The sequence below is a fragment of the Ailuropoda melanoleuca genome, chromosome 13, assembly GCF_002007445.2.
Source record: "Ailuropoda melanoleuca isolate Jingjing chromosome 13, ASM200744v2, whole genome shotgun sequence".
Taxonomy (NCBI): Eukaryota; Metazoa; Chordata; class Mammalia; order Carnivora; family Ursidae; genus Ailuropoda; species Ailuropoda melanoleuca.
Genome location: NC_048230.1, coordinates 27,544,608 through 27,570,493, shown reverse-complemented (window position 1 = coordinate 27,570,493; position 25,886 = coordinate 27,544,608). Strand labels below are relative to the sequence as shown.

The window sequence follows — 25,886 nt, the reverse complement described above, 5'->3', positions numbered from 1 at the left end:
TATGTGGAATGTATTTCTAGATTTCTCACATATCTTTTTCTTAAAAATGCTGAATTAGATTTTTGAGAATGAAATATAAACATTTTACTATATAAAATCATTGGCTGAGTAATATCGTGGTGAGAGCCATGAACTGAGGCATTCTACTATGAAACCGTAAACAGGTACCTTCTGTGAGGTATACCTGTGTATTTATGTTTATATTTTTTCTCTTTTTTTTAAGATTTTATTTATGATAGATAGCAAGAGCGAGAGATTGAGAGAATGAGTAGGCGGAGGGGCAGAGAGAGAAACAGACTCAGACGCTTAATCCCCTGAGCCACCCAGGTGCCCATATGTTTGTATTTTCTTGACTATGCAGAGAAAAATCCTTGTAAAGGCAGGCTCTGAAGGGAAACTGAGTTGCTTTTTATTGTATTCTTTTAAAATTTGATGTAATATACTGACATTGCTATTTAAAAATATATAAGTTGGGGCACCTGGGTAGCTCAGTCGGCTAAGTGTTCAACCCTTGATCTCAGCCCAGGTCTTGATCTCAGGGTTGTGAGTTCAAGCCCCACATTGGGCTGCACTGTGGGCATGGAGCCTACTTTAAAAATGTATATATAGAGAAAATTACTTTGAAAAAGAGTAGGAAAAATCAGAGCAGAGTAATAGAGTAGGGTGTGTTTCTTTGTTTTTATGTATATGTCCCTTCCCCCCACCCCGCTCTAGTTTCAGTTAGCAAATAAATGGTGAATATAGTTGGGCAGGGCCTGCGTTAGCTAGTAATAGCAGTGTTCTTACTACATGTTATGATTGAAGGAAAACTAGACTTGGATTTATTACAACAGAATAGAAATATGTAGTGCTACATTTTAGACTTACTGGCGCGCCTGGGTGGATGAGTCAGTTAAGCATCAGACTCTTGATTTCAGCTCAGGTCATGATCTCAGGGTTGTAAGATCGAGCCCAGCATTGGGCTCTGTGCTGGGCATGGAGCCTGCTTAAGACTGCCCCCCTTAAAAAAAATAGACTTTATTGTTAAACTAGAATGTCGATCTTTAAAACTTCACTGACTTCCTGGGAAAAATCATTCTTTGGTTGAGAAAAATAAGCTCCCCCCCCCCTTTTTTAAGATTTTTTTTTTTTAAGCAATCTCTATACCCAATGTGGGGCTCAAACTCAACAACCCTGAAATCGGGGGTTTCATGCTCTACTGGCTGAGCCAACCAGGCGTCCCAGTAAGCTTTCCTTTAATATTATAATGACAAAGATAAATTTGTGGTTAGGGTCTTTGTAAAATCTCAGTTGTTGTCCTTTTTTTTTTTTTTTATTAAAGATTTTATTTATTTATTTGACAGAGAGAGAGACAGCCAGCGAGAGAGGGAACACAAGCAGGGGAAGTGGGAGAGGAAGAAGCAGGCTCATAGCAGAGGAGCCTGATGTGGGGGCTCGATCCCATAACGCCGGGATCACGCCCTGAGCCGAAGGCAGATGCTTAACCGCTGTGCCACCCAGGCGCCCCAGTTGTTGTCCTTTTATATTACTTTCCCTTTTAAATTTATTTTCCTTTGGGAAAAGGAAATTACACTTAGTACATATTACATGCCAAACATTGATTTAGAATCTAAATGTTTTGTAAATGTTCCACTTAATGAAATAGTATTATCATTTCATAAATGAAGGGACAGTTTGGACAGGTTCTAATCTAAATGTTCCACTTAATGAAATAGTATTAGTGTAATCGTTTCATAAATGAAGGAACAGTTTTGGACAGGTCTGTAGCTACTGAGTCTCTGCCATTCAAGTATAAGCATGACTTTGAAATCAGTGTTCCTGTATGTATACCTTTGCTCTTCTCAGAAAAAGCTGGTAACTGGAAATAAGAGTAGTTGGGGGAGGACAGACATGTAGCTCTCCCAGCACGAAGGTATGGATTGTCAGAATGGCTTAGTTATACTTGAAGCTGGTCTAGCGGAAGGAGCCTATAGTTGAATTACCTCTTTTCCCTGCTAATTAAATGATCTTTGAAGTCTTTACACAGTTGCCAGCAGCAAGCATAATTTTAGTAATTCATGTATCAAATTTGGTAAGGTACAGATTGTGTAGAACCTATGACCGTCTGAATGGGATTTTGTTAATATGAACAAGAGGAAGCCCATTTAGTAAATAAAATTAGAATTGGCAGTCTGCAGTAAGAGGTCCGGGCTTTAGGGCTAGATTAAAAAGAAAGAGGGATTGGGGGAGAGGAGAAGGGGAAACGGTGAACTCACATTCTGTATGGACTACTTGTTTCTTAGTATAGAGATCATCAAATTGAAAGGCTACATCAAAAGACATTAAGTGTATGTTAAGTTTGTGGCAAAATAACCAGAGAAGAAGTGGCAAATTTTTCAAAAGACAATTTGGAACAGTTAAATATAGAAAGCTATTTTATCATTCTAGTACCTTTTTTTTTTTCTTGAGTGAATCTGGGTAAACTTTTATTATTTATATATCTTTTTGGAAGATTTTGTTAAGTAATCTCTCCACCTAACCTGGGACTTAAACTCACAACCCTGAGACCAAGAGTTGTATGCTCTTCTGACTGATCCACCCAGCACCCCCCCCCCGTTTTAACTAAGAAAACAGAGTGAACTAGTCATAGAAGCAGATTGGACTTTATCAAGGTAGATTACTTTTTTCCCTTTTTTTTAAATCTAAAGACTTTATTTATTTGACAGAGAGAGGGAGAGAGAGAGAGGACAAGCAGGGGGAATGCTAAGCAGAGGGAGAGGGAGAAGCAGGCTCCCACTGAGCAAGGAGCCTGATGCAGGGCTTGGTCACAGGACCCTGGGATCATGACCTGGGCCAAAGTCAGCCGATTAACCGACTGAGCCACCCAGGCGCGCCAAGGTAGATTATTTTTAAGGAGGCACTGGTGAAGAATTACATGGAGTTATTTGCACATTTATTGAATATTTATGTTAAAGAGACCATTACGAAGAGTATACATAATATAAGATAGTACACTTACTCATAGAGTTTGCTATTCATTTTAGGAGTTATGGGGGGGGAAATCTTAGAGTAAATGCTGTAAGTGCTCAGAAGAAGGAATGACTAGGGAAAACTTCATAGTGAAGTGTTAAGGAGGGAGGAATGGATATTACCAAAGACAGGAGATACTGATATATGCAAGGTGATTACTCCATGGCTGGCTGGAGTAGGGAATGCCCGTAGACCTTTCATACTGTTTTTATTTTTTTATTTGTCTTTTCTTTTTTTTTTTTTTACATTTATTTAAATTCAGTTAATATGTAGTTTCAGAGGTAGTTGTTTCAGAGGTAGTTTCAGAGGTAGAGTTGTTATTCATCAGTTGCATATAACACCCAGTGCTTATTACATCATGTGTCCTCCTTAAGGCCCATCACCCAGTTACCCCACCCCACCCCCCTTTCATACTGTTTTTAGAAGAACTTCTACAAATATTTTTTTTTTATGTTGGACTTTAATATATGAAAGGTGGGGTGGGGTTGGTTGATGACACAGTTGTTTTGGTTGAAGCAGAGTTCTAGGTCTCCAAGAGCAGTTTGGAAACCATAAGTAGAAAGCAGTGATGGGAATTTGGTTTGAGTAGGCACAAACCAAATACTTATTGAGTGTTTACTGTGTGCTTAGCACTTAAATAATTAATTCTTACAACAAGTCTGTGAGATAATTGCTGTTATTCTCATTTTGCAGAAGAAACTGAGACTTAGAGAAGCTTAGTAAGTTGCCCAAGAATTAGCAACCAGTAAATGATGGTATCAGAATTCAAACATCGTTTTTTTGCATTTCAAAACTATGCTTTTAACTACCCACACTGTATGCAGAAGGATTTAATACTACTCCAAGTTAGAACTTTATTTTGTAAGCCAGAGGCAGTTTTTGTTCAGAGGTCTTTTATAGCAAAAAGATATTAAAGATAATTTTATCTAAAATTCATCTTACGGATGGAGAAATTTAAGTTTAGGGTTTCAAAATGTCTTTGTGATAGTGCTGAAACCCAGCGCCACATTCTCTGATTTGTGATTTATTGTTCTTTCCAGTACACCAACCAGGACATCTGTGGTAGAAGTTAAATACTGGTATGATCAAAGTATGTCTGAAGGTGAATGGAAGACTGTTTAGAAAGTTGTCTGGGTATGAGTTGATGAGGACTTAGAATAGAGTGATGGCAATGGAAATGGAAAAGAAGATATAGATATGAAGGATGATTAAACAAATCAACCAAGAAGCACAGTATATGATTAGTTCATGCATATGTCTGACGGTCAAGCTCTTGTTCGCTGGGTTTAGCGTTAATCCTTTATAATAGCCACTAGCATTTATTAAGTGTTCCGTGAGTGCTTGCATATGGATTATGTAATTTAAATCCTCTTTCAGGTAGATATCATTCCTGTTTTTTAGGTGAGGAAATTGATATTATGAGCAGTGCTTTGCCCAAGACCTTCTAGCAAATAAGTGGTGGAATAGTGGTGCCCAAACTATGCTTTTAATCAAGATGCTGTAGTGTACCTACAGTCTGTGTGGCGGCTCACTTCTCTGTTCTGGAAAGATGGTGGTGGTGAGAAATACAATATTACAGAATTGAAATAGTTATTCTGGCCCAAAAAAATTAGAGGTAGCTGTGTATGTGATTTTTTTCCTTAAGGCTCTTAAAGTGGTTATATATATTCTTCATGATTAACATAAATTTGTGTAAAGTCACTAGAAACTTAAGGCTAGATTGAGTGGTAAGAACTTTGGCCATTTTTTTAGAGATGATTGGTAATTGGTCTCTGGGGAGCCACCCAAGCACCCCATCCCTTTTTATTTCTTGTATTTTACATTTCTCTCTGCTCTCACTTTAAATTTTTTTTAAAGATTTATTTTATTTGAGAGAGAGAACAAGAGCACTGCAGAGGGTGAGGGAGAAGCAGGCTTGATCCTAGGACCCTGGGATCATGACCTGAGCCACCCAGGTGCCTTTTTTTTTAAGGTTTTTTAGAGTGATTGAGAGAGAGCCCACATGGTGGGGGGGGGGGCGGAGGAGAGCGAGAGAGAGAATCTCAAGCAGACTTCCCCTGAGCGCCAAGCCCCACATGAGGCTCTGTCGACCTGAGCCAGGGTCAGGAGTCAGAAGCTCCTGAGCCACCCAGGCACCCCAGAGCTTCCGAATTTTTTAAAAGGAACCAGAAATGTAGAATTTTTGGTGAATTTCCTACTTGATAAAGATTGGCTCAAAGTTCAAAATAATTTGGGATAAACAGAACATATGGAAGACCTAAATTTGACCCACTTTAGGTTACCACTTTATGATCTCATTTGAAATTTGACCTGGGTTTGAATTTGAGTTCTGTAACTAATAAGCAGTGTTTCCTTGCTGTACCCTCAGTATACCTATATTCTAAAAAGATTTGAAGGTCTAGGGAATTGAACTTGATGATATATGTTTTATACCTGTATTCAATCTCATTTTCCTCCTCAATATGTAGACTGGGAGATAATGCCACTTAATAGATTGAAAAACTTAAGTGTTGGGGTGCCTGGGTGGCTCAGTCATTGGGCGTCTGCCTTCGGCTCAGCTCATGATCCCAGGGTCCTGGGATCGACCCCCGCATCGGGCTCCCTGCTCTACTGGGAGCCTGCTTCTTCCTCTCCCACTCCCCCTGCTTGTGTTCCCTCTCTCGCTGGCTGTTTCTTTCTGTCAAATAAATAAAATCTTAAAAAAATAAAAATTTAAAAAACCCTTAAGTATTATTCATAGTCGGACTGCTAAGCCTGAGAGCTGTGTTTATAAATGCACAAGTCTTTTGACCTTTACTCCAGTACTTTTTCCATTAAATTTAATGGTTTCAAACTTTAATGAGCTGCAGAATCACCTTGGGTGCGTGTTAAAAATGTAGATTTACAACCAGCACAACTCAGCGGGTCTGGAGTGGGGTTCAGGAAATTACATTTTTTTTTGTTGTTTTTTATTTTTCAAAGTAGGCCTAATGCCCGGTGTGGAACCCAGCACAGGGCTTGAACTCAAAACTGTGACATCAAGATCTTAGCCAAGATCAAGAATCGGACACTTAACCACTGAGCCACTCAAGTGCCCCAGGAGTTTACATTTTAAACAGGCTCCCCCGAAGAATTTGCTCTGGGCCATGTGAATAAAATAGGCTTCTGAGAAGATTACCTTCACTACAGCAAGTAGGGTAGACAGTTGGTTCTTTACTCATCGAAAATGTATTAGTGATTTTGGGTCTGAATTAGTATAATGCTGTTTATTTTTCCTAGTAGTCTCATCCTTAGCCTGATTTACATTGTTTACTACCGTATTACTGACTTCTCGCCCTAGGTTAATTTGCGTGATTTTTTTAAAAAATTGCATTATTAAAATGAAACTGGTTTATGTAGAAACTGGATTTCTTACTTAGGCAAGAAAGTGAGTGTCCAGGAAACTTTTTTTTTTTTTTTTAAAGATTTATTTATTTTAGAGCATGTGGGGGGGATGGGGGTAGAGAAGAGTCTCAAGCTGCCTTGGCGCTGAGCATGGAGCGCAACTGGGGACTTGATCTCAGGACCCTGAGATCACAACCTAGCTGAGACCAAAAGTCTGATGCTTAATGGACTGCACCACCCAGGCGTCCCTCCAAGAAACTTTTTAAATGAGCAATATAGAGTATATAGTGATAGTGATTTCTCTCTCTCTCTTTTTTTTTTTAAGATTTTATTTATTTATTTGACAGAGAGAGACAGCCAGCGAGAGAGGGAACACAAGCAGGGGGAGTGGGAGAGGAAGAAGCAGGCTCCCAGTAGAGCAGGGAGCCCGATGCGGGGGTCGATCCCAGGACTCTGGGATCACACCCTGAGCCAAAGGCAGAGGCTTAACGACTGAGCCACCCAGGCACCCCGATAGTGATTTCTTGTAAATAGAATAGTCCAGTCAGGTAGAAATAGTGAAAAATTAAAAAATTTGATGAATAGGAACTAAGAAGAGACAAAATACTTTCAAAGCTGTACAGAATCATAGATTTTTAGAACTGTTAAAAAAAAAAAAAGAAGAAGAAAAAGAAAAGAGGAATTCTAGGGATTACCTAGAATCTCTGGACTCTTAGCAGAGACTCCGAAGGAAATCGGGGATTTTGAGTAATTTCAGTCTACTTGAAATTCTGAATTTATTCTTATATTCCATGTGGACTTCATCTATTACAAATTTGACATACTGTGAATTAGTATCTTGCTATTTAGTACACATACATAGCTGCTTTTGTCTTCTGGGTGACAAAAATAGTAAAATAGTAAACATCTTGACAATGTTTAACTTACTCAATTTTGGTTAGGCTTTAGCCTAAAATATATTTATATGTTTTCTTAGATGATTTGAACTATGTATTTAGTTTGGAGAAGGTTTTGCTAAAGTTTTGTTTTGTTTTAATTTAAGATTTATTTGATAGCGCAAGAGAGCACCATCAGGGGAAGGGGGCAGAGGGAAAGGGAGAAGCAGACTGCCCGCTGAGCAGGTAGCTCAACTCGGGGCTCCATCCTAGGACCCTGGGATCATGACCTTGGCCAAAGGCAGCCACTTAACCAACTGAGCCACCCAGGTGCCCCTAAAATTATGCTTCTTTAGGTTCATTGTTTTGGCTTGGATTTAATATTTATGTAACATTGCTTTTGATACTCAGTCTCATTTTGTTAATGGACTGGTATATGGAAAACATTTTTGGATGATTCTTTGATTATTGATCCTGGATAATAACCTTCTCCCATCTGTAAAGTTGTTTCATTATCATTAAATTGCATGTAAAACATTATAATTTGTCACAGCTTCTATTTTAGAGTATCATTCATTTTATTTTTAAAAATGCCAAATTTGGAAATGTAGGGAAAACAAATTATTATTTTTTAAAGTTTTCTTTCTCTTTTCAAATTTTTTTTATTTTAAAATTTTTTCTGAAGCTTTGAGATAATTGGTTTAGAGTTCAACATCCTACATGGTGATTTATGGTTTCCAAAGCATCTTCTACTTGTTATGTCTTGATCTGCATACCAAACCTGAAAGTGAGGATAATATCCATTTTGCAGGGGAGGCTACTGAGATTCAGGTGCTGGTTGTCAAAGGTGACACAAGTGGTTAGAAATTATTTCTTATTGGAGAACTGAGATTTTGTAGCCCAGCCTTTTTAGGGACTACCTTGAAAAACATAGAAAAAAAAATAAAGATGAACTGAGGAGAGGGTTAATGTGGAAAGTAAAGGAGGAGCAATTTAAATGAAGCTGGAAAGTCTTTTTTGGGTTATTGAGGGATCCTGGAATAGTAAAAAATTCTCAGTGTAGTTATGGAAAACTTGATCAATAGTAAGAAAATACAGCACTAAGAAGGTGTTGGGATTATTGGGTTATTACAGTGCCATAGGACTGGCTACTATCTACATAACTTGACCACATATTATCTACTCAGATATTTTCCACTCTTTAAACTTTCTAAGAATTGAAGTGAGCCACGGCGCCTAACTGGCGCAGTCAGAATATCATGCAACTCTTAATCTCAGGGTTGTGAATTCAAGCCCCATGTTGGGTGTAGAGATTACTTAAGTAAGTAAATACGCTTAAAAAATACTGAAGTGAGCCTTAAGTGTATCTAACTCCTTAAACGTGTGATTCCTGCTTCTTGATTGCTGACGAATGACAGCAGATAAAACAAATCGAACAAGTCTCTAATGAACAGTAATGCAAAATTCAAATATTTCTTTATGATACCTTACATATTTTTTTAGATATGAAGGCCTGGGTAATATAGCCTTATATTCTATTTGATTAAATAATTACTTGGTTATAAGACAGTTAAATTATCAGAATTTCATGGCATGAAGCAGAAAGCACTATGACGACTAAATATGTAGACCTGAACAAGTTTTAGACCCACTATGAATATGATCTTTCTTTTGAGTCAACAAATGCTTTTAATTGAACACCACTCTATCCCAGATACTGTGTCAGTTACTCGGAATACAAACATAAGTAAAACTCAGGGCACAGAAATGTTACCCAACTTTTTTTTTAAACTAGGGACCTAATATTGTTTTTCCCTTACTGCCAAGCCCTGTGTTTTTTGGGTTATTTTAACCTGAAATTGTATGTACGTATGGTTTTGTTTTGTTCTTAGAATATGTGTACTGCATGGACAGGGTGAAAGGAGGGGTAGATGGAGAGAGTGAATCCCAAGTAGGCTCATGCCTAATGTGGAGCCTGATGCGGGACTTGATCTCACGACCCTGAGATCACAACCTGAGCCGAAATCAGGAGTCCAATGCTTAACTGACTGGGGCACCCAGGCGCCCCCTGAAATTGTATTTATTAAGTTGGTTTTCCCATTTAAAAAGATAAATTGATCTTCACATTATAGCCTCCAGTGAGTTGATGTAATTTTAGCTAAAACAGTCTTATTTGGAATAAAAGTATGATTTTTCTTCAGGTGATTTTTTTAAACTTTTTTTTTTTTTAAGATTTTATTTATTTATTCAACAGAGATAGAGACAGCCAGCGAGAGAGGGAACACAAGCAGGGGGAGTGGGAGAAGAAGAAGCAGGCTCATAGTGGAGGAGTCTGATGTGGGGCTCGATCCCTTAACGCCGGGATCACGCCCTGAGCCGAAGGCAGACACTTAACCGCTGTGCCACCCAGGCGCCCCATGATTTTTTTTTTTTAAATGAAAGCACCTCTCAAACTCCCTTTATTAATATCTTCTAAGGGCTTGAGTATCTCATGTCATCCCTGATGAGATATCCTTTTCAGGCTTAACATTCTGATGCCATAACATGTTCATTGGTAATACTTTTTTGCCTCTTCTCTGTCCTTGTTTAGTAATATTAGGCTATGTGATTAAAATTGAACTATTTTATCTTGGAAAGCCAGATTTGATACCCTGGTAAGATGGAAGGATGGGGATTCCTTTGGGTCACAGTTAAATTTCTGTGCCCTTAGAAAACATCTGTATTTGAAAATCAATTAATCTGGTTGTTGTATAGATCACTAAACTGGCTATGGCAAGAATATAATTAGTTCTGTACTGGAGAATTTGAATTCTATTGAGTAGGAAGGTTTTTGTTTTTTGTTTTTTTCTTTCTTTCTTTTTTAAACATTAGGAGCTCTGGGGGCACCTGGGTGGCTCAGTCAGTTGAGCGTCTGCCTTCGGCTCAGGTCATAAGCTTGAGATCCTGGGATGGAGCCCCGTGTCTGTCTCCCTGCTCAGTGGGGAGCCTGCTTCTCCCTCTCCCCCTGCTCTTGCTTTCCTCTCTCTCTCTCTCTCTGTCTCTCAAATAAATGAATAAAATCTTAAAAAAAAAAATAAAAGACAAAAAAACCTTAGAAACTGTGTAGGGAATAGTTAATGTGCTTGATATTTCGAGTTAGTGTTTCAGGGAGGTAGCATTTATCACATTATAGTTACTAAGAAAAAGTACTTAAATGATGCTGAAAGTAATCATTGTTTTTATGGTACTGAAGACTTATTTTCAGGAGAAATTTGCAAAAGTGACACTTAGGCTTGGTAATAGATGTACCATTTTTTTTACTCAGTGTTTCTGAGAGTTGTGTGTAATCACTAATGAAATTATATTTAAATGCATTAACATAGTTTACTAAGAGTCCTATTTTGAATAGTTTTGCAAACCAGTATTTCATACATCTATTTGAGTTGCTAAAAGTAAGAAATAAATAGATTTAAAGATGTGAGGACAGGCTCTTGGTCTTAATCAGTTAATCACTGGCCTTTTGGAAGTGGATATTGTGGCTTTGATTGCTTTTATATTTATTTCTGCTTTATTAGGATCAGTCTTTTAAAACTATTTTAGATATCTTAAGAGAACATCAGGTATTTTTTAAGTGTTTTCAGGTATATGCATTGGCTCTATAAATGTTCTGTTCCCCCCCATGCCAGAAATTTAATTTGGTAAGATTATTTTGTCTAATTATTGGTAATTAATGGGGGTTTAGAATTTTGTGTTGATCACTGCCATATGCCCAGTGCCTTCCAACAGTATAGTAGCTGTTCAATAAGTATTTTTTGTGAATATTTATTTTTGAATCAATCTTAGTAAGGGGAAAGGTAGCAGAAAGAAATTGAGGTGTTCTTTTATCTATTGACTGTCCAACCAGTGTTTTACTGGTAATTACTTTGAAAGCTTCTTCATTTCTAATTTGTTTCTGTGGGGAAATCATATGATTTGAAGTGTGGCTGTTGACCAAATTATGGTTGTTCTTTAATATTTTCTTCCCAATTGTTCTTTTCCTCGAGTTTGTCTCTAAAAATAGCGTTTCTCAAAAAAGTATTTCTCTTCAGTGCAATTTTTGGGCCAGTTTTGTAGATTAGTATATCTTTAATTATTTTCAAATCAAAACTAATTCATGAGGGATTTTCTCAGAAACAAAGTGACTGTGGTCAGTGAATTTTTATATTGGCCTTATTTTCTCTTCAGTTACGATAATAGCTTCACATTTTAGCAAGAGATGCATATATGCACATTTTAGTACTTTTGTCATTATAGAAGTAAAACTACCTTTTAAAATATACAAAGTACAATTCGGGTTGGTTTATGAAACATGTAAAGTTTTTTTTCTTCTATTTAAAAAAATGGGGGGGGCACCTGGGTGGCTCAGTGGTTAAATGTCTGCCTTCAGCTCAGGTCACGATCTGGGGGTCCTGGGATGGAGCCTAGCATTGGGCTCCCTGCTCATGGGGAGCCTGCTTCTCCCTCTCCTTCTGCCTGCCTGCCACTGCACCCCTTCCGTCCCCCTCTCCTGTTCATGCTCACTATCTCTTTCTCTCTGTCAAATAAATTAATAAATCTAAATATTTTTTAAAATAAATATTAAAATTTTTTTTTGCTGAAGTATCATTGTCATACAGAATATTAGTTTCAGGTATACTATATAATGATTTAATATTTGTATATATATTTAAGGTTTTGATATAGAAAATATGAATATCAATTTTTTTCCATCACATGAATACACTGGTATTGACATATTCTAGATCCTGGTATGTTTTCTTTTGCTTTTCTTTTTTTTTTTCCCCTCCCCTTCTTTCTTTTTTCCTCTTCCCTTTCTCCATTTGGCCACATCACAGTCATAGTATTTATTGATCTTTGACTGAGGAGGACAGTTTCTACTAAGGAAAGTGTTTAGTCTTCTGGTGGAAGTTGTGTCCTTTGGAGTGAAATAAACAACAAAATGTTCTTAATTTAATGGATTTTTTTTTTAAGATTTTATTTATTTGACAGAGAGAGAGACAGCCAGCAAGAGAGGGAGCACAAGCAGGGGGAGTGGGAGAGGAAGAAGCAGGCTCCCAGCAGAGGAGCCTGATGTGGGGCTCGATCCCAGAACGCCAGGATCACGCCCTGAGCCAAAGGCAGATGCTTAACGACTGCACTACCCAGGCGCCCCAAATTTTTAAAAATATTTTTAAATTTAAATTTAATTTAAAATTTTTGAATATTTATTTATTATAGAGTACAAGCGGGGAGAGGGGCAGAGAAGCAGACTTCCCACTAGGCAGGGAGCCTGATGTGGGGCTCGATCCCAAGACCCTGGGATCATGACCTGAGCCAAAGGCAGACGCCCAACCAACTGAGCCACCCAGGTGTCCCTTAATTTAATTTTTTATAATTTTTATTTTTTAAAGATTTTTTTTAAAGATTTTATTTACTTATTTTGACAGAGACAGCCAGCGAGAGAGGGAACACAGGCAGGGGGAGTGGGAGAGGAAGAAGCACGCTCCCAGAGAAGGAGCCTGATGTGGGGCTCGATCCCAGAACGCTGGGATCACGCCCTGAGCCGAAGGCAGACGCTTAATGACTGCACCACCCAGGCGCCCCTAAAGATTTTATTTTTAAGTAACCTCTGTACCCAACATGGGGCTCAAACTTAGAACCTCAAAATCAGGAATTGCATGCTCTACTGACTGAGCCAGCCAGGTGCCCCAGCTCAATTTATTTTTTAAAAAGAAGTTGTGTTTTCTAGAGAATATCATATTAGCAAACATTTGGTTCCTACCTACGTTTTGAAAAGTCATCCCTGTAAGTTGTTATTCAGGTGTTTCACAGAGGTATTCTTTATGGTAGGATTTATCATTAATCACAAATGAATAAATTGAGAGGTTTGTTCGTTTGTTTTTTAAACTGCAGTTTCTTCCTGTATTATATATTATTCTGTGTCTTTTCCTTCTGGAGCCTCTTTAATAATGGAAAGAAATTACTGCTTGGCCCAGACAATAATGTCATATTCAGATTGTTATTTGTTTTTTGTTGTTGTTGTATATATATTTTATAAGTAAGCTCTATGCCCAAGGTGGGGCTTGAATTCACAACCCCTAGATCAAGAGTCGTGTGCTCCACTGACTAAGCCAGCCAGACGCCCCTAAATTTTTTTTAATTGAAGTATGATTAACATCCAGTGTTACATTAGTTTCAGGTGTACAACATGATTCAGCAGTTCTGTATAGTACTCAGTGCTCACCACAGTAAGTGTAGTTCCTCTCTGTCACCAATGTTATTATAATTCCTTCAGATTATTTTCTGAGTGGACTAATTATGAATGTGACAGCCATTTCGATGCCACTTTCTCTGGAGTTCCTGGTCTCCTTCAGAGCTTGGCTTTGTTGTATGCAGAAAGATGTTGGCAAGCCTGGGAAGACTTCATTAAAAGAAAACAAATTTCTAAGGAAAGCTACATCAGGGGTTTTATTCATTCATAACAGAACTCAAATACACATAAGTTTTCTAAGCACTTAGTGTAAAAGGTTATTTTCCAGATCTTTTACTTATATATTTTTTTAACAAGCTCTTGATGACTCCCTTCCCACCCACAAATCCTCTTAGAGTTCTTTCTTTCAGTGAAGGAAATGACTTGATCACTGTCCAGTTGATCTGACTGTCTTTGATGTTATTTCTTTAAGGAGAAGTCCCAACTTGGGCCCTGAATACTGATTTACCAGAATGAATAGTTAAATTAGAAATTGGAAGCTAGAGCTAGTTCTCTCACTTTAACACCCCCCCCCCGGAATTGTTAAAGAGGAGGTTGTACATGTTCTCAAGTAGCAGCGTAAAAATCTCATACCGTGGGCCAACCAGTGTGAGAACAACTGCTGTAGCACAAACTGTCCTTCCTCTTCTTCAGCTGAAATTGGGGGAGGGACAAACCAATTGTTACTTTACCCCTTCCCATCTGCCTGCTAGAAGGCCTGTTTCCTACGCTAATGGTTTCTGCCTAACAAATGGTGTTTCTTTTTTACAGCATTATGATCCTGGACTTGTTGTGGTGATGGTAAACTTAGCAGTGGTAATTTTTTATTTTCAGACTGAATTACTCCTTTTGTCATCAGTGCACCAATATGTTAGGCTTACTTTCTCTGTTGTAGCCTTCATCCTTCTGCTTGGTCTTTTTCATTTTCCTTTCCTTTCCTTATGCAACTTGTCTGATCCTTGTTCATTAAAGGGTACTGTTAAGAAGGGATGTATCTGTTTGTGTTAGAACTGCCAAAAAAAATCAGTTAAAACATTAAATTCTAATACTGTCAAAAACTTGATTTTCCCACAATGTAATGGGCACTAGCACTTGCTACTGCAATTTATGAATACATTAAAACAAACTTTGACTGCCTTAGAAGGCAAAAGTACTAATGTATAGTTTATAAACAGGGGTTTACAGAGGTAATGAATTTGTACCAAAACTTTCTTGATTCTTGCAAAACAAATTCTGACAGACCAAAAAAGAAACCAAAACCAAAAAAAGTAAATTCCTTTGACATTTCTTTTCAATTCTTTCATTGGAGTATTTGTGTATTTTAACCAGTAAATCCCTGATTGAGACGTTATGAAAGTGATATTGCACTTAGGAAGTCATTTTTATAACCTGTCTTTAATTTGGTCCTTTTGCTAAAGATTGCAGTCACTGCTTATTTATTATACCATTGGGCATAAGGTAGTATGCATTTTCATTTTGTTTAACTGGCAGTCTTTGATAGTTTTTAAAAGAAGGCTGTATTTTAGAAATTTTTTCCTTTTTTTTTTTTCCTGGCATGAAAGGATCTTTATTAACTTAAACTTTCACTGTGATAATTATTCCTAATTATCTCCTTATTTATTGTTTGAAAACTATCATGGGATATTGGTGATAAGTAAACTTCTGAATTTGTTTTTCATTATGTTTTAAAGACAAAAATTAAACACCTATATGGAGCAACTGGATATAAGTGGTTGCCAGTCACTTTGAAAACAGTTTCTTCCTTTTTCTCCAGGACTAAGCCTAGTCATGAATATGGCATTTATTTATTTTTAATTGGTTTTGGTAATACCTCAGATTTAGCCTGACAAAACTCAACTTTTAGCCCAAAGGTATAATACATATGTGTGTATGACAACAACAACAAAAACACACAAAAAAACAAACAAAACAATTGTTTACACCAGCCTGAGTGAAATGATGAAGGAAGTAAACGTTGTGTTTTTTCACTAAAGGTGTACAACGGTTAAGGTAAGTCAGTCCTCTTTTCAGTGGGCTTACATCACAATAAACAGCGCAAGTTGTGATGTAAAACAGCTGTGGTAGTAAAGTGCTTGTCTGCCCCATTTTGCTTTGTTTGGCTGGTTATGAGTGGATTAAATATACATTTTTAAAAATCTCCAGCATAGATTGATTAGTTTAAAGTCAATTTTCTTCGCAACTAGTCCTTTTCACAGCTTACCGATTACCACAGCCAGTGTTAAATCCACTCTGGAAAATGAGACCTCAGAGCACCAGTTTAAAAGTAAAACAATGTTTTGTCCCTAAGGGCAACTAACTGTTGCTTTTTATTTAAATTTTGTCGCAGCCCCAGTTAATTATTGAAAACAAAAAAATACTAAACATGCTGAGTTGCAATTACAGAGTTTTCCTGTATCATGTTTGAAACCGTGTTTTTTTTTTAAATTTAAGCATATCAGTTGAGATATTTATTACTAGTTTTAAAAGTGTATGTGGGAGGATGTCAGTGGACAGTAAGAGTGAAGTGATTCTTGATGAAAAGTTATTTGGGGATCATTTTAAAAAGAAGTTTCTGAGGGTTTTTTATTTTAAATCTCCTGGTGCCATTGCTTAGAAGTGCTTTGAATTACTTATTTAATTTTGTCATAGTAATCTGGAATTTTCCCCAACTAGAATGTCAACCAAGGTGGTTAGTTGGGCTTAAACTGCGAGAGGTAGGTTTGGTTGTAAGCTGTGAGAATGGCTTGTGTTTGGTTCACTGTAGCTTTCTGGTCTCTGCACTCCAAGGCAAGATCTCTAACCACCCAAACTCAATGTATAAAGTGAACTGTTGGTTTAGCCTTGCCTCTTACCTTGATTATGTGTTCCTATTACAGGGAGAACAGATCCCATTCCGATTGTCGTCAAGTATGATGTCATGGGCATGGGTCGCATGGAAATGGAGGTAAATTGATCTTGTTAGCTATTTTTTTTTAAGTGGAGTGTTTAAAATTGATATTAATTCCAAATTCAAATGCCAATACAAGAATACACTTATTAGATAGAATATAGTTTTAATATTTTTCTTTGGGAACTTTAAAATATATTTTACATTCTCATTTAGTGCTGGCTTTGAAGCAGGTAGGTGGCAGATAATGCCCCTGCCTAAAATATTTTCTCCATTTACTCCTAATTCTTTGGCATTGAACATTGAAGTAAAGTCTGTTATCATAAAAAAATGTGTCTGTTGGGAACCACCAGCATGAAAGGATTAATTAGCTATTTTGCACACATTTTCTCTGTGGGATGACAATAAAGCAAAAGGTAGCTAAGTATAATATGAAGTTTTTATTTTCATGTAATACTGTAGTTGTGTGAGTGACTTTTTATTAGCTAATTGGGGTACTTTAGGAATTAAGACTAATTATATCTATTTTTGTTAAGCTTGATTATGCCGAAGATGCTACCGAACGGCGCCGTGTCCTAGAAGTAGAAAAAGAAGACACAGAAGAATTGAGACAGAAGTACAAGGTACTTGAATGAAGCCATTCTTGCATGTTGGGTGCTCACACTGAAAGAGATACTCATTTTGATGAAAAGGATCTCTGTTGATAACAGCATTTGTTTGACATTTAGTGCTGATTAGTAGTAGGCCTTAGGTTTCTGTTAGTTTCCTATATTGCTGTTGTAAAAACTATAGAGCTAATACCCACTTAATAATTCTGTTGAAATGATTGCATTAATCTTTGAAAACACAGTGCCTGGTACATAGTAGGGAGTAGTAGCAGTAAAAATTGTTATGTAAGAGTCCTTTGGGAACTTGAACCTATTGACAAGACTTTTGTTTTTCAATGGATAAGGTATTTTAAGAATAACAAATTGAAGGGCACCTCGGTGGCTCAGTCGGTTAGGCACCGACTCTTGATTTCGGCTCAGATCATGATCTCAGGGTCATGAGATTGAGCCCCGTGTCAGGCTGCATGTTGGGCAAGGAGCCAGCTTAAGATTCTCTCTCTTCCTCTCCCTTTCCCCCTTGTTCTCTCTTAAAAAAAAAAAAAAATTGAGAACATCAATACTTTCCTTTTTAAAGGATTAGTTTAAACTGCAGAAAAGTAGTTTAGACCATATTATAAGTTAGCTTTCAAATAGACTGATCAGGGAACAAGCCTTTCAAGATGTACTATTCCCAGTCTCTACTATAAAATAGGTAAATTTGAAGGTAAGAAATAGGCTTAGTTAAGATTATCATTTAGAGGGGCGCCTGGGTAGCGCAGTCGTTAAGCATCTGCCTTCGGCTCAGGGCATGATCTCGGCGTTCCGGGATCAAGCCCCACATCGGGCTCCTCCGCTGGGAACCTGCTTCTTCCTCTCCCACTCCCCTGCTGTGTTCCCTCTCTCGCTGGCTATCTCTCTGTCAAATAAATAAAATCTTAAAAAAAAAAAAAAAGATTATCATTTAGAAACTTGGGGCACCTGGGTAGCACAGTCGTTAGGCGTCTGCCTTTGGCTCAGGGTGTGATCCCAGTGTTCCGGGATCGAGTCCCACATCGGGCTCCTCCGCTATGATCCTGCTTCTTCCTCTCCCACTCCCCCTGCTTGTGTTCCCTCTGTCGCTGGCTGTCTATCTCTGTCAAATAAATAAATAAATAAGTAAATCTTAAAAAAAGAAAAAAGAAACTGATTTTGGTCATGAACCTTAAAATGGGAAGAGGGAAAAGAGATTTATTTTTTAAAATCTTTTTTTTTTTTAAGGATTTATTTAGGGGCGCCTGGGTGGCTTAGTCGTTAAGCATCTGTCTTCGGCTCAGGTCATGATCCCAGGGTCTTGGGATTGAGTCCCAAATCGGGCTCCTTGCTCAGTGGGGAGCCTGCTTCTCCCTCTGCCCACTTCTCCCCCTGCTTGTGCTCTTCCTCTCTCTCTGACAAATACATAAAGTCTTTTAAAAAGAAAAAGATGCATGTTTGAGAGAGAGCAAGGTGGGGGAGGGGCAGAGGGCAAGAATCTTGAAGCAGACTCTCCACTGAGTGCAGAGGACACAGGGCTCCATTGACCTGAGCTGAAACCCAAGAGTCGGACGCTTAAGACTCGTAACTGACTGAGCCACCCAGGTGCCCCACATGTCTGACTTTTTTTAAAAAAACAGCTTCACTGGCAATGACTTTAAATTCTTGAAATATCTCTTTTATTCTATTTCTAATTTGTTTTTGGTTTTCGGTTTTTTAGTAGTGCCTGGGTTTTGTCTTTGGGGTGCTGTTTGTGCCTTTTTTTCTTTTTAAACATTTTAATGTTTTTATTTTATAATTTCTTTCAAATCTTCTGTTATCTGTAGTACTTGATATGTGTTTTTATAGTTTGTTGCTTCTCCTGACCTTTTCATAGTAGTTTGTCTCCTTGTGTGGCTTGCAGTTTTGGTTGTCATCTCATCATTCTGTGGAAGTTTCTTGTATCCTGGATTTCGGAGGGAGTTCTTCACATGTGCCTTTGCTAAAATCTAGGGTCTTAACTGATGGACTGGTTTTAAAATGTTAATACCTAAACTAAGGGTTCCTGCTGTGAGTAGAAAGTGTAAATCCTTAAAGTCCTCCAATGACTGGTCTGAAGTTCCAGCCTCTTCTTATACATGACCCTTTCCATTTATACCCTGATACATGGTGAATTTCTTGATGTCTTCATGGACAGAGGGTAATGAGGTAGTGCAGTTTTTCTAGTTCCTGTTTCAAGGATGGAGAAAATTCTTTTTTTTTTTTTTTTAATTTTTATTTATTTTTTTTAAGTAATCTCTACACCCAACATGGGGCTTGAACTCACAACCTGAGGATCAAGAGTTGGGTGCTCTACCGACTGAGCCAGCCCAGACACCCATGGAGACAGCTCTTCGTATCTCTGAACTTTTCACAGGGAGAGCTTACTAGCTTTCTGTCATTAAGGTCCTGAGGCCTCATCTTCAAGTATCTAGGGATTGCCCTGTTGAGGCAATATATAGTTGAGCTCAGCTATATATTAGAGAGAGAGAGAGAGAGAGAGAGAGTGTGTGTATGTGTGTGTGTGTTTGTGTGTTTGTGTGTTTTCAAAGATTTTATTTGAGAGAGAACACAAGCGAGGGGGAGAGGCAGAGGGTGAAGGACAAGCCGACTCCCCACTGAGCAGGGAACCTGACTCGGGGCTTGATCCCAGGAGCCCAAGATAGGTGCTCCTGTGTGTTTTATTTTATCCAGAATTATAATATAGTGAAATCTTCTTCCTTCTCTTCCTTTTTTCTTTTCCTAGTCTCTTCTCCCTGCCCTTTTCTTTATGCACTATTCAACCCATTTAGGCTGGCTTTAGTGCTTTTCCCTGAACCACTTCACTTAAGGCCACAAAACACCTCTATTTGCTAAATCCAGTAGATATTTTAAAACTCTTATTCCATATTCTGTTTCTTGGCAGCATTGAATACAATTGACCATTCCTTTCTCTTTAAAACATTTTCTTTTCTCTTGCTTTTGAAGATTTCATACTTTCCTATATTTCTCCTTCCTCTGTCCTTTAGTGCTTCTGTGTAGGTTCCTTTGTTGGTCCCTTCTTTTCGGCCTAAACTTCAGATGTTGGAGTTCATCGTGTTCAGACCTAGCTAGGCTAGGCCTTCTTTTTCTGTCTAAACACTGTCCTTAGGCCCTGAATGGTTATGACACTATGTTTCATCATCTTTCACATGGTTCTTTTTTATCCTTTAGGACTTAGCTTCGAAACCTTCCCTCTTCACCCAGTTTATTTATTTATTTTTAAAAAGATTTTATTTATTTATTTGACAGAGTGAAAGAGCACAAGGAGGGGAAACAGCAGGGGGAGAGGGAGAAGCAGGCTCCCTGCCGAGCAGGGAGCCCAACGCGGGCCTCGATCCTAGGACCCTGGGATCATGACCTGAGCCGAAGGCAGACGCTTAACCATCTGAGCCACCCAGGCGCCCCCCTCTTAACCCAGTTTAAATAAATCCTCCACTCTGCCTTATTCTCTTGCAACACTGTCTTTTATCATTTATAATTATAAATTTCTGTTTGTTCACTTGGTATAGTCTGACTACTGTTTGGCCGAAATGGCATTGAGGAGTCTTATTTGTCTACCAGTATATATACTGTATCTAGCATAAAGCCTGGCACATAAGTACTCAGTAAATATGAATTGAATAAATAAATTCTTTGAAATAAGGGGAAGAGCCAGATATATTTGGTATACTGTCAGGAATAGAAATATTCTAAAGTGGGGCGCCTGGGTGGCTCAGTCATTTAAGCATCTGCCTTCGGCTGATTTTATGATCCCAGAGTCTGGGGATCGAGCCCCACATCAGGCTCACTGCTCAGTAGGGAGTCTGCTTCTCCCTCTCCTTCTGCCCCTTCACCTGCTTGTGTTCTCTCTCAAGTAAATAAATCTTTTTTTAAATAAAATAAATATTCTAAAGAATGCATTTTATTGTTTTCAAGTAAAAGTTACACTATCAAGTGAATAATAAATGAAATAGCTGAGTAATTCATAGCCTCTTAAGATTATGCATTATATCTTGAGGCTCTTTTTGTCCCCCTACCCCATGAAATTATTTCTCATTTGAACTCTTCGTATTGGGTAGAGCAAGAATTACTTACCCCATTTTATTGATCAGATGCACAGAAATCTTGTCAACTCTTAACTGTTTGTGAAACCCTTTCCCCTTCCTTCTTGTCACTCATTTATTTCACTATATTTGTTCTTCACCTTTACATGATCTTGGAACCTTGACTTTAATAATTTAGATTTTCCTTAATTTGTACCTCTCAAGCACCACAGATTTTTATTTCCCTCAACACTTTGATCCCAACTCTTTTCTTCTAATCCTTGTGTCATAGCTACTTATTTACCAACAGCCTGTCTCCAGTCAGTACAAGTACTTGCATTTCTGCATGTTTACTGTAGTTCAGTATGAGACTGGTTCTGATTCACTGGGCTCACAGAACTGCCAACTAATCTTTATTTTGTCATTTCCTACTTTGTCCCCTCAGCTTTATTCTTAAGCATTGGTTCTCAGGCCCTCATCTTCCCTCAACTGCCCTTGTCCTTCCTCCACCTTCTCTTACTCCTAATAGAAAACTTAACAAAGAAAATTTGGACCATCAGGTGAGAGCACATTCATCTGCCTGTAATATCCACCATCAAACTTGGGCCCAAATATTCCTGTCCTTAAATATTTCTCCCCTTTCACCATCCATCAAAGGATAATTCCTACCTATGAATTCTTGTGCTTAGACCTCTGTCTTATAAAAGGACTTTACATCTTTGTAAAGGTGTAACCTTTAGGGCGCCTGGATGGCGCAGTCAATTAAGCGTCTGCCTTCTGTTCAGGTCATGATCCCAGGGTCCTGGGATCAAGCCCCACATCAGGCTCCCTGCTCAGTGGGGAGTCTGCTTCTCCCTCTCCCACTCTCACTGCTTGTGCTTGCTTGCTCTCTCTCTCTGTGTCAAATAAATAGATGAAATCTTTTTTAAAAAATGTAACCTTGGCAGCTTCTCTCATTATTCATTCTTTTCCTGTCACCAGTAAACATTCTCACACATTTGTTGGGAAGAGAACCACTAACTAAAAAAACAACTCTATTGACTCCCACTCTCTGTGACTACCATATTCTCTTTTTTTTTTTTTAAGATTTTATTTATTTATTTGACAGACAGCCAGCGAGAGAGGGAACACAAGCAGGGGGAGTGGGAGAGGAAGAAGCAGGCTCATAGCGGAGGAGCCTGATGTGGGGCTCGATCCCAGAACGCCGGGATCACGCCCTGAGCCGAGGGCAGAAGCTTAACGACTGCGCCACCCAGGCGCCCCTACCATCTTCTCTTTTTACATGTCTTTAGAACTAAACTTCTTAAAGAGTAGTCTCTACATTCACTGCCTCCTTTACGTCACCTTCCATTCTTTTATTTTTTAATTTCATTTTTATGAAAATTATATTTGCACATGGTTATAGAGCTATTTGGCTCTAAATTTAAATAGGTTTAAATTTTAACAGGAAGGAAATGTAGTCCCATTTTGACACCCTGAGTATTTTATTAAATACTGATAAGATATTTTAAAAACATGTGTAAGATAAGGGGCGCCTGAGTGGTTCAGTCAGTTAAGCATCCAAATCTCGATTTTGGCTCAGGCTATGATCGTAGGGTTGTGAGATCGATCCCCACGTTGGGCTCCACACTCAGCTCAGAGTCTGCTTGTCCCTTTCCTTCTGTTCCTTCTCCCTGCCCTGCTTGCACGTGCTCTCTCACTCTATTTCAAATAAATAAAATCTTTTTTAAAAATGTGTAAGATTTAAGAATAACTACAGATACTTGTGTGTCTTCTACTCAGTTTAAGAAAAAGAACATAATCAGTAACTTTATGATTGCATTCCATTTCTTCCTCCTTCAGAGGTAGGCACTATTTTTTTGTGTTTATCATTCCCTTCCATTTTTTCAGATAGATTTTTGTTGAGATAAAATTTACCGTTTTGTAGTATACAATTTAAAGACCTAACATATTCACAATGTTGTGCAACCATCACTACTAATTCCAGAACATTAACATCACTCCAAAAAGAAACCCCATACTCTTTAGCAGTCATTCCTCACCCTACCTTCTCCCCACTGAGAACCACTTTCTGTCTCTAGGTTTGCCTGTTCTGGACATTTCATAAAAGTTGAATCATTCAATATGTGGCTTTTCGTATCTGACTTCTTTTACTTATTGTGTTTTCAAGGTTTATTCTTGTTAATAGCATGTATAAGTACTTCATTTCCTTTTTATGGCTGAATATTACATTGAATATACTGCAGTCTGTTAAATCATTCATCAGTTAATGGACATTTGGGTTGTTTCTACTTTTTGGCTATTATAAATAATGCTGCTGTGACCATCTTGTACAAGTTTTTGTGTAAAGATATTTTCTGGTTCTGTTGGGTATCTACATAGGATTGGAATTGCTGGCCATATGGTAACTCTCTGTTTAACTCTTTGAGAAAGTGCCAGACTGTTCCAAAGTGGTTGCACCATTTTACATTCCTACCAGCAGTGTATGAGAGTTTGTTTCTCTACATCCTCACTTTAATTTGTTGTTTGTTTTATTAAAGCCATCCTAGTGGGTATGAAATGGTATCTCATCATGGGTTTTTTTATTTGTATTTTCCTGACTAATGATGTTGAGTATCTTTTCATGCACTTGCCATTTATTATTCCTTTGGAGAAATGTCTGTTCAGATCTTTTGCCCATTTTTAAATGGGGCTGTCCTTTTATTGTTAAAAGAACTCTGTATGAATTCTGGAAATGAGACCCTTGTCAGATACATGATTTGCAAATATTTTCTCCCATTTTGTGATTGCCCTTTCTTTTGAAAATGTCCCTTGATGCACAAATTTTTAATATTTGATGAAGTCCATTATCTTTTTTTTTTCGTTGCTTGTGTTTTTGGTGACATATTTAAGAACCCATTGCCTAATCCAAGGCCACGAAAATTTATACCTATGTTTCCTTCTAAGAGGTGGTAGTTTTAGCTCTTACATTTAGGTCTTTGATCTATTTTGAAATAAATTTTTTATTTTTTTTTAATTTATTTTTTTAAGGTTTTATTTATTTATTTGCAAGAGACAAGTGAGAGAGATCATGAGCAGGGGGGACGGGTAGAGGGAGAAGCAGACCCCACTGAGCAGAGAGCCCAATGTGGGACTCAATCCCAATGTGGGACTCAATCCCGATGTGGGATCATGACCCGAGCTGAAGCCAGACGCCTAACCGACTGAGCCACCCAGGTGCCCCTGAAATAAAAATTTTTTTTTTAAAGATTTTATTTATTTATTTGACAGAGATAGAGACAGCCAGCGAGAGAGGGAACACAAGCAGGGGGAGTGGGAGAGGAAGAAGCAGGCTCATAGCGGAGGAGCCTGATGTGGGGCTCGATCCCACAACGCCGGGATCACGCCCGAGCCGAAGGCAGACGCTTAACCGCTGTGCCACCCAGGCGCCCCTGAAATAAATTTTTTTAATTAATTTTTGTATGTCATGTTTGGGAGGGGTTCCAATTCATTCTTCTGCATGTGCCTACCCATTTGTCCCAGTGCCATTTGTTGAAATGATTCTTCATTACGAGGTCTTAGAACCTCGTTGAAAATCATGGTCTTGGGGCACCTGGGTGGCGCAGTCAGTTAAGCATCCAGCTCTTGGTTTCAGCTCAGGTCATGATCTCAGGGTCTTGAATTTGAGCCTTGTATCTGGCTCCCTGCCCGGAAAGGAGTCTGCTTCGAATTCTCTCTCGTCTCCCTCTCTGCCCCTCCTGCTTATTCTCTTTCTCTCTCTCTCTCTCAAATAAATAAATCTAGAAAAAGAGAAAAAAAAAAGAAAATCATGGTCTTGCTTATTGTTGCTTTGTAGTAAGGTTTCCTGTTGGGAAGTGTGAGCCTTCCTACTTTATTCCTTTTAAGGATTGTTTTGGCTAGTCTTGATCCCTCCCAATTCTGTATGAATTTTAGAATCAGTTTGTCAATTTCTACAAAGAAGTCAATTGTGATTATGATAAGGATTCTGTTGAATCTGTAGGTGAGTTTTAGGAGTATTGTCATTTTAACAATGTGTTAAATCTTCCAATCCATGAACACAGGATTTTTTTCATATTCCTTAGATCTTTTTTTTTTTTTTAAGATTTTATTCATTTATTTGTCAGAGGGGAGAGAGAGCACAAGCAGGGGGAGCAATGGGCAGAGGGAGAAGCAGGCTCCCTTCTGAGCAAGAAGCCCAATGCAGAACTCAATCCCAGGACCCCTGGGATCATGACCTGAGCTGAAGGCAGCGGCTTAACCAACTGAGCCACCCAGGAGTCCCTCTTCAGATATTCTTTAATTTCTCTCAGTATTTGTTAAGTGTTGTACTTCTTTTGTTAAATTTAATCCTAAATATTATTTTTTAAATGCTATTGATTTTCGTGTATTGATCTTGTATTTTCTGCAACTTTGCTAAACTTATTTATTAGTGCTAAAAGTTTTTAATGTGAATTCTTTAGGTTTTATTACATGTCATATCATCTATGAATAAAGATAGTTTTACTTCTTTCTTCCAATCTAGATGCCTGTTTTCCTCCTGTATCTAATTGCCCTGCCTAGAACTTCCAGAACTTCCATGTTAAGTAGAAGTGGCAAGATCAGACGTCTTCGTTCTGATCTTAGTGTGGGGCAGGCTTTTGGTCTTTAACCTTTAAGTATGATGTTAGCTAGGGCTTTTTCATTGATGCCCATATCAGATTGAGGAAGTTCCCTTCAATGTGTAGTTTGTTGAGTGTTTTTGTCATGAAAAGATGTTAGATTTTGTTGAATGCGTTTTAAATTTTTTGTATCTATTGAAAAAATAGGGATTCCCCCCTTTATTTAATATGGCATATTACGTCAATTCAT

The 25,886-nt window shown here is 38.1% G+C and overlaps 1 protein-coding gene across 5 annotated transcripts in view; it reads left to right on the top strand.

The window, feature by feature from the left end:
- Positions 1–25,886, top strand: part of GPATCH8 (G-patch domain containing 8) — a 107,314-nt gene that overhangs the window by 41,749 nt on the left and 39,679 nt on the right. For 3 of the 5 annotated variants that reach the window (XM_002919743.4, XM_011225655.3, XM_019800217.2), the window contains 2 exons: positions 16,371–16,438; positions 16,918–17,004. In XM_002919743.4, coding sequence (XP_002919789.1) covers positions 16,371–16,438; positions 16,918–17,004 — 155 coding nt within the window. Of the gene's footprint in view, positions 1–14,265; positions 14,311–16,370; positions 16,439–16,917; positions 17,005–25,886 lie in introns of all 5 variants that reach the window. The other 2 variants (XM_034641517.1, XM_034641518.1) reach the window with 1 other exon arrangement.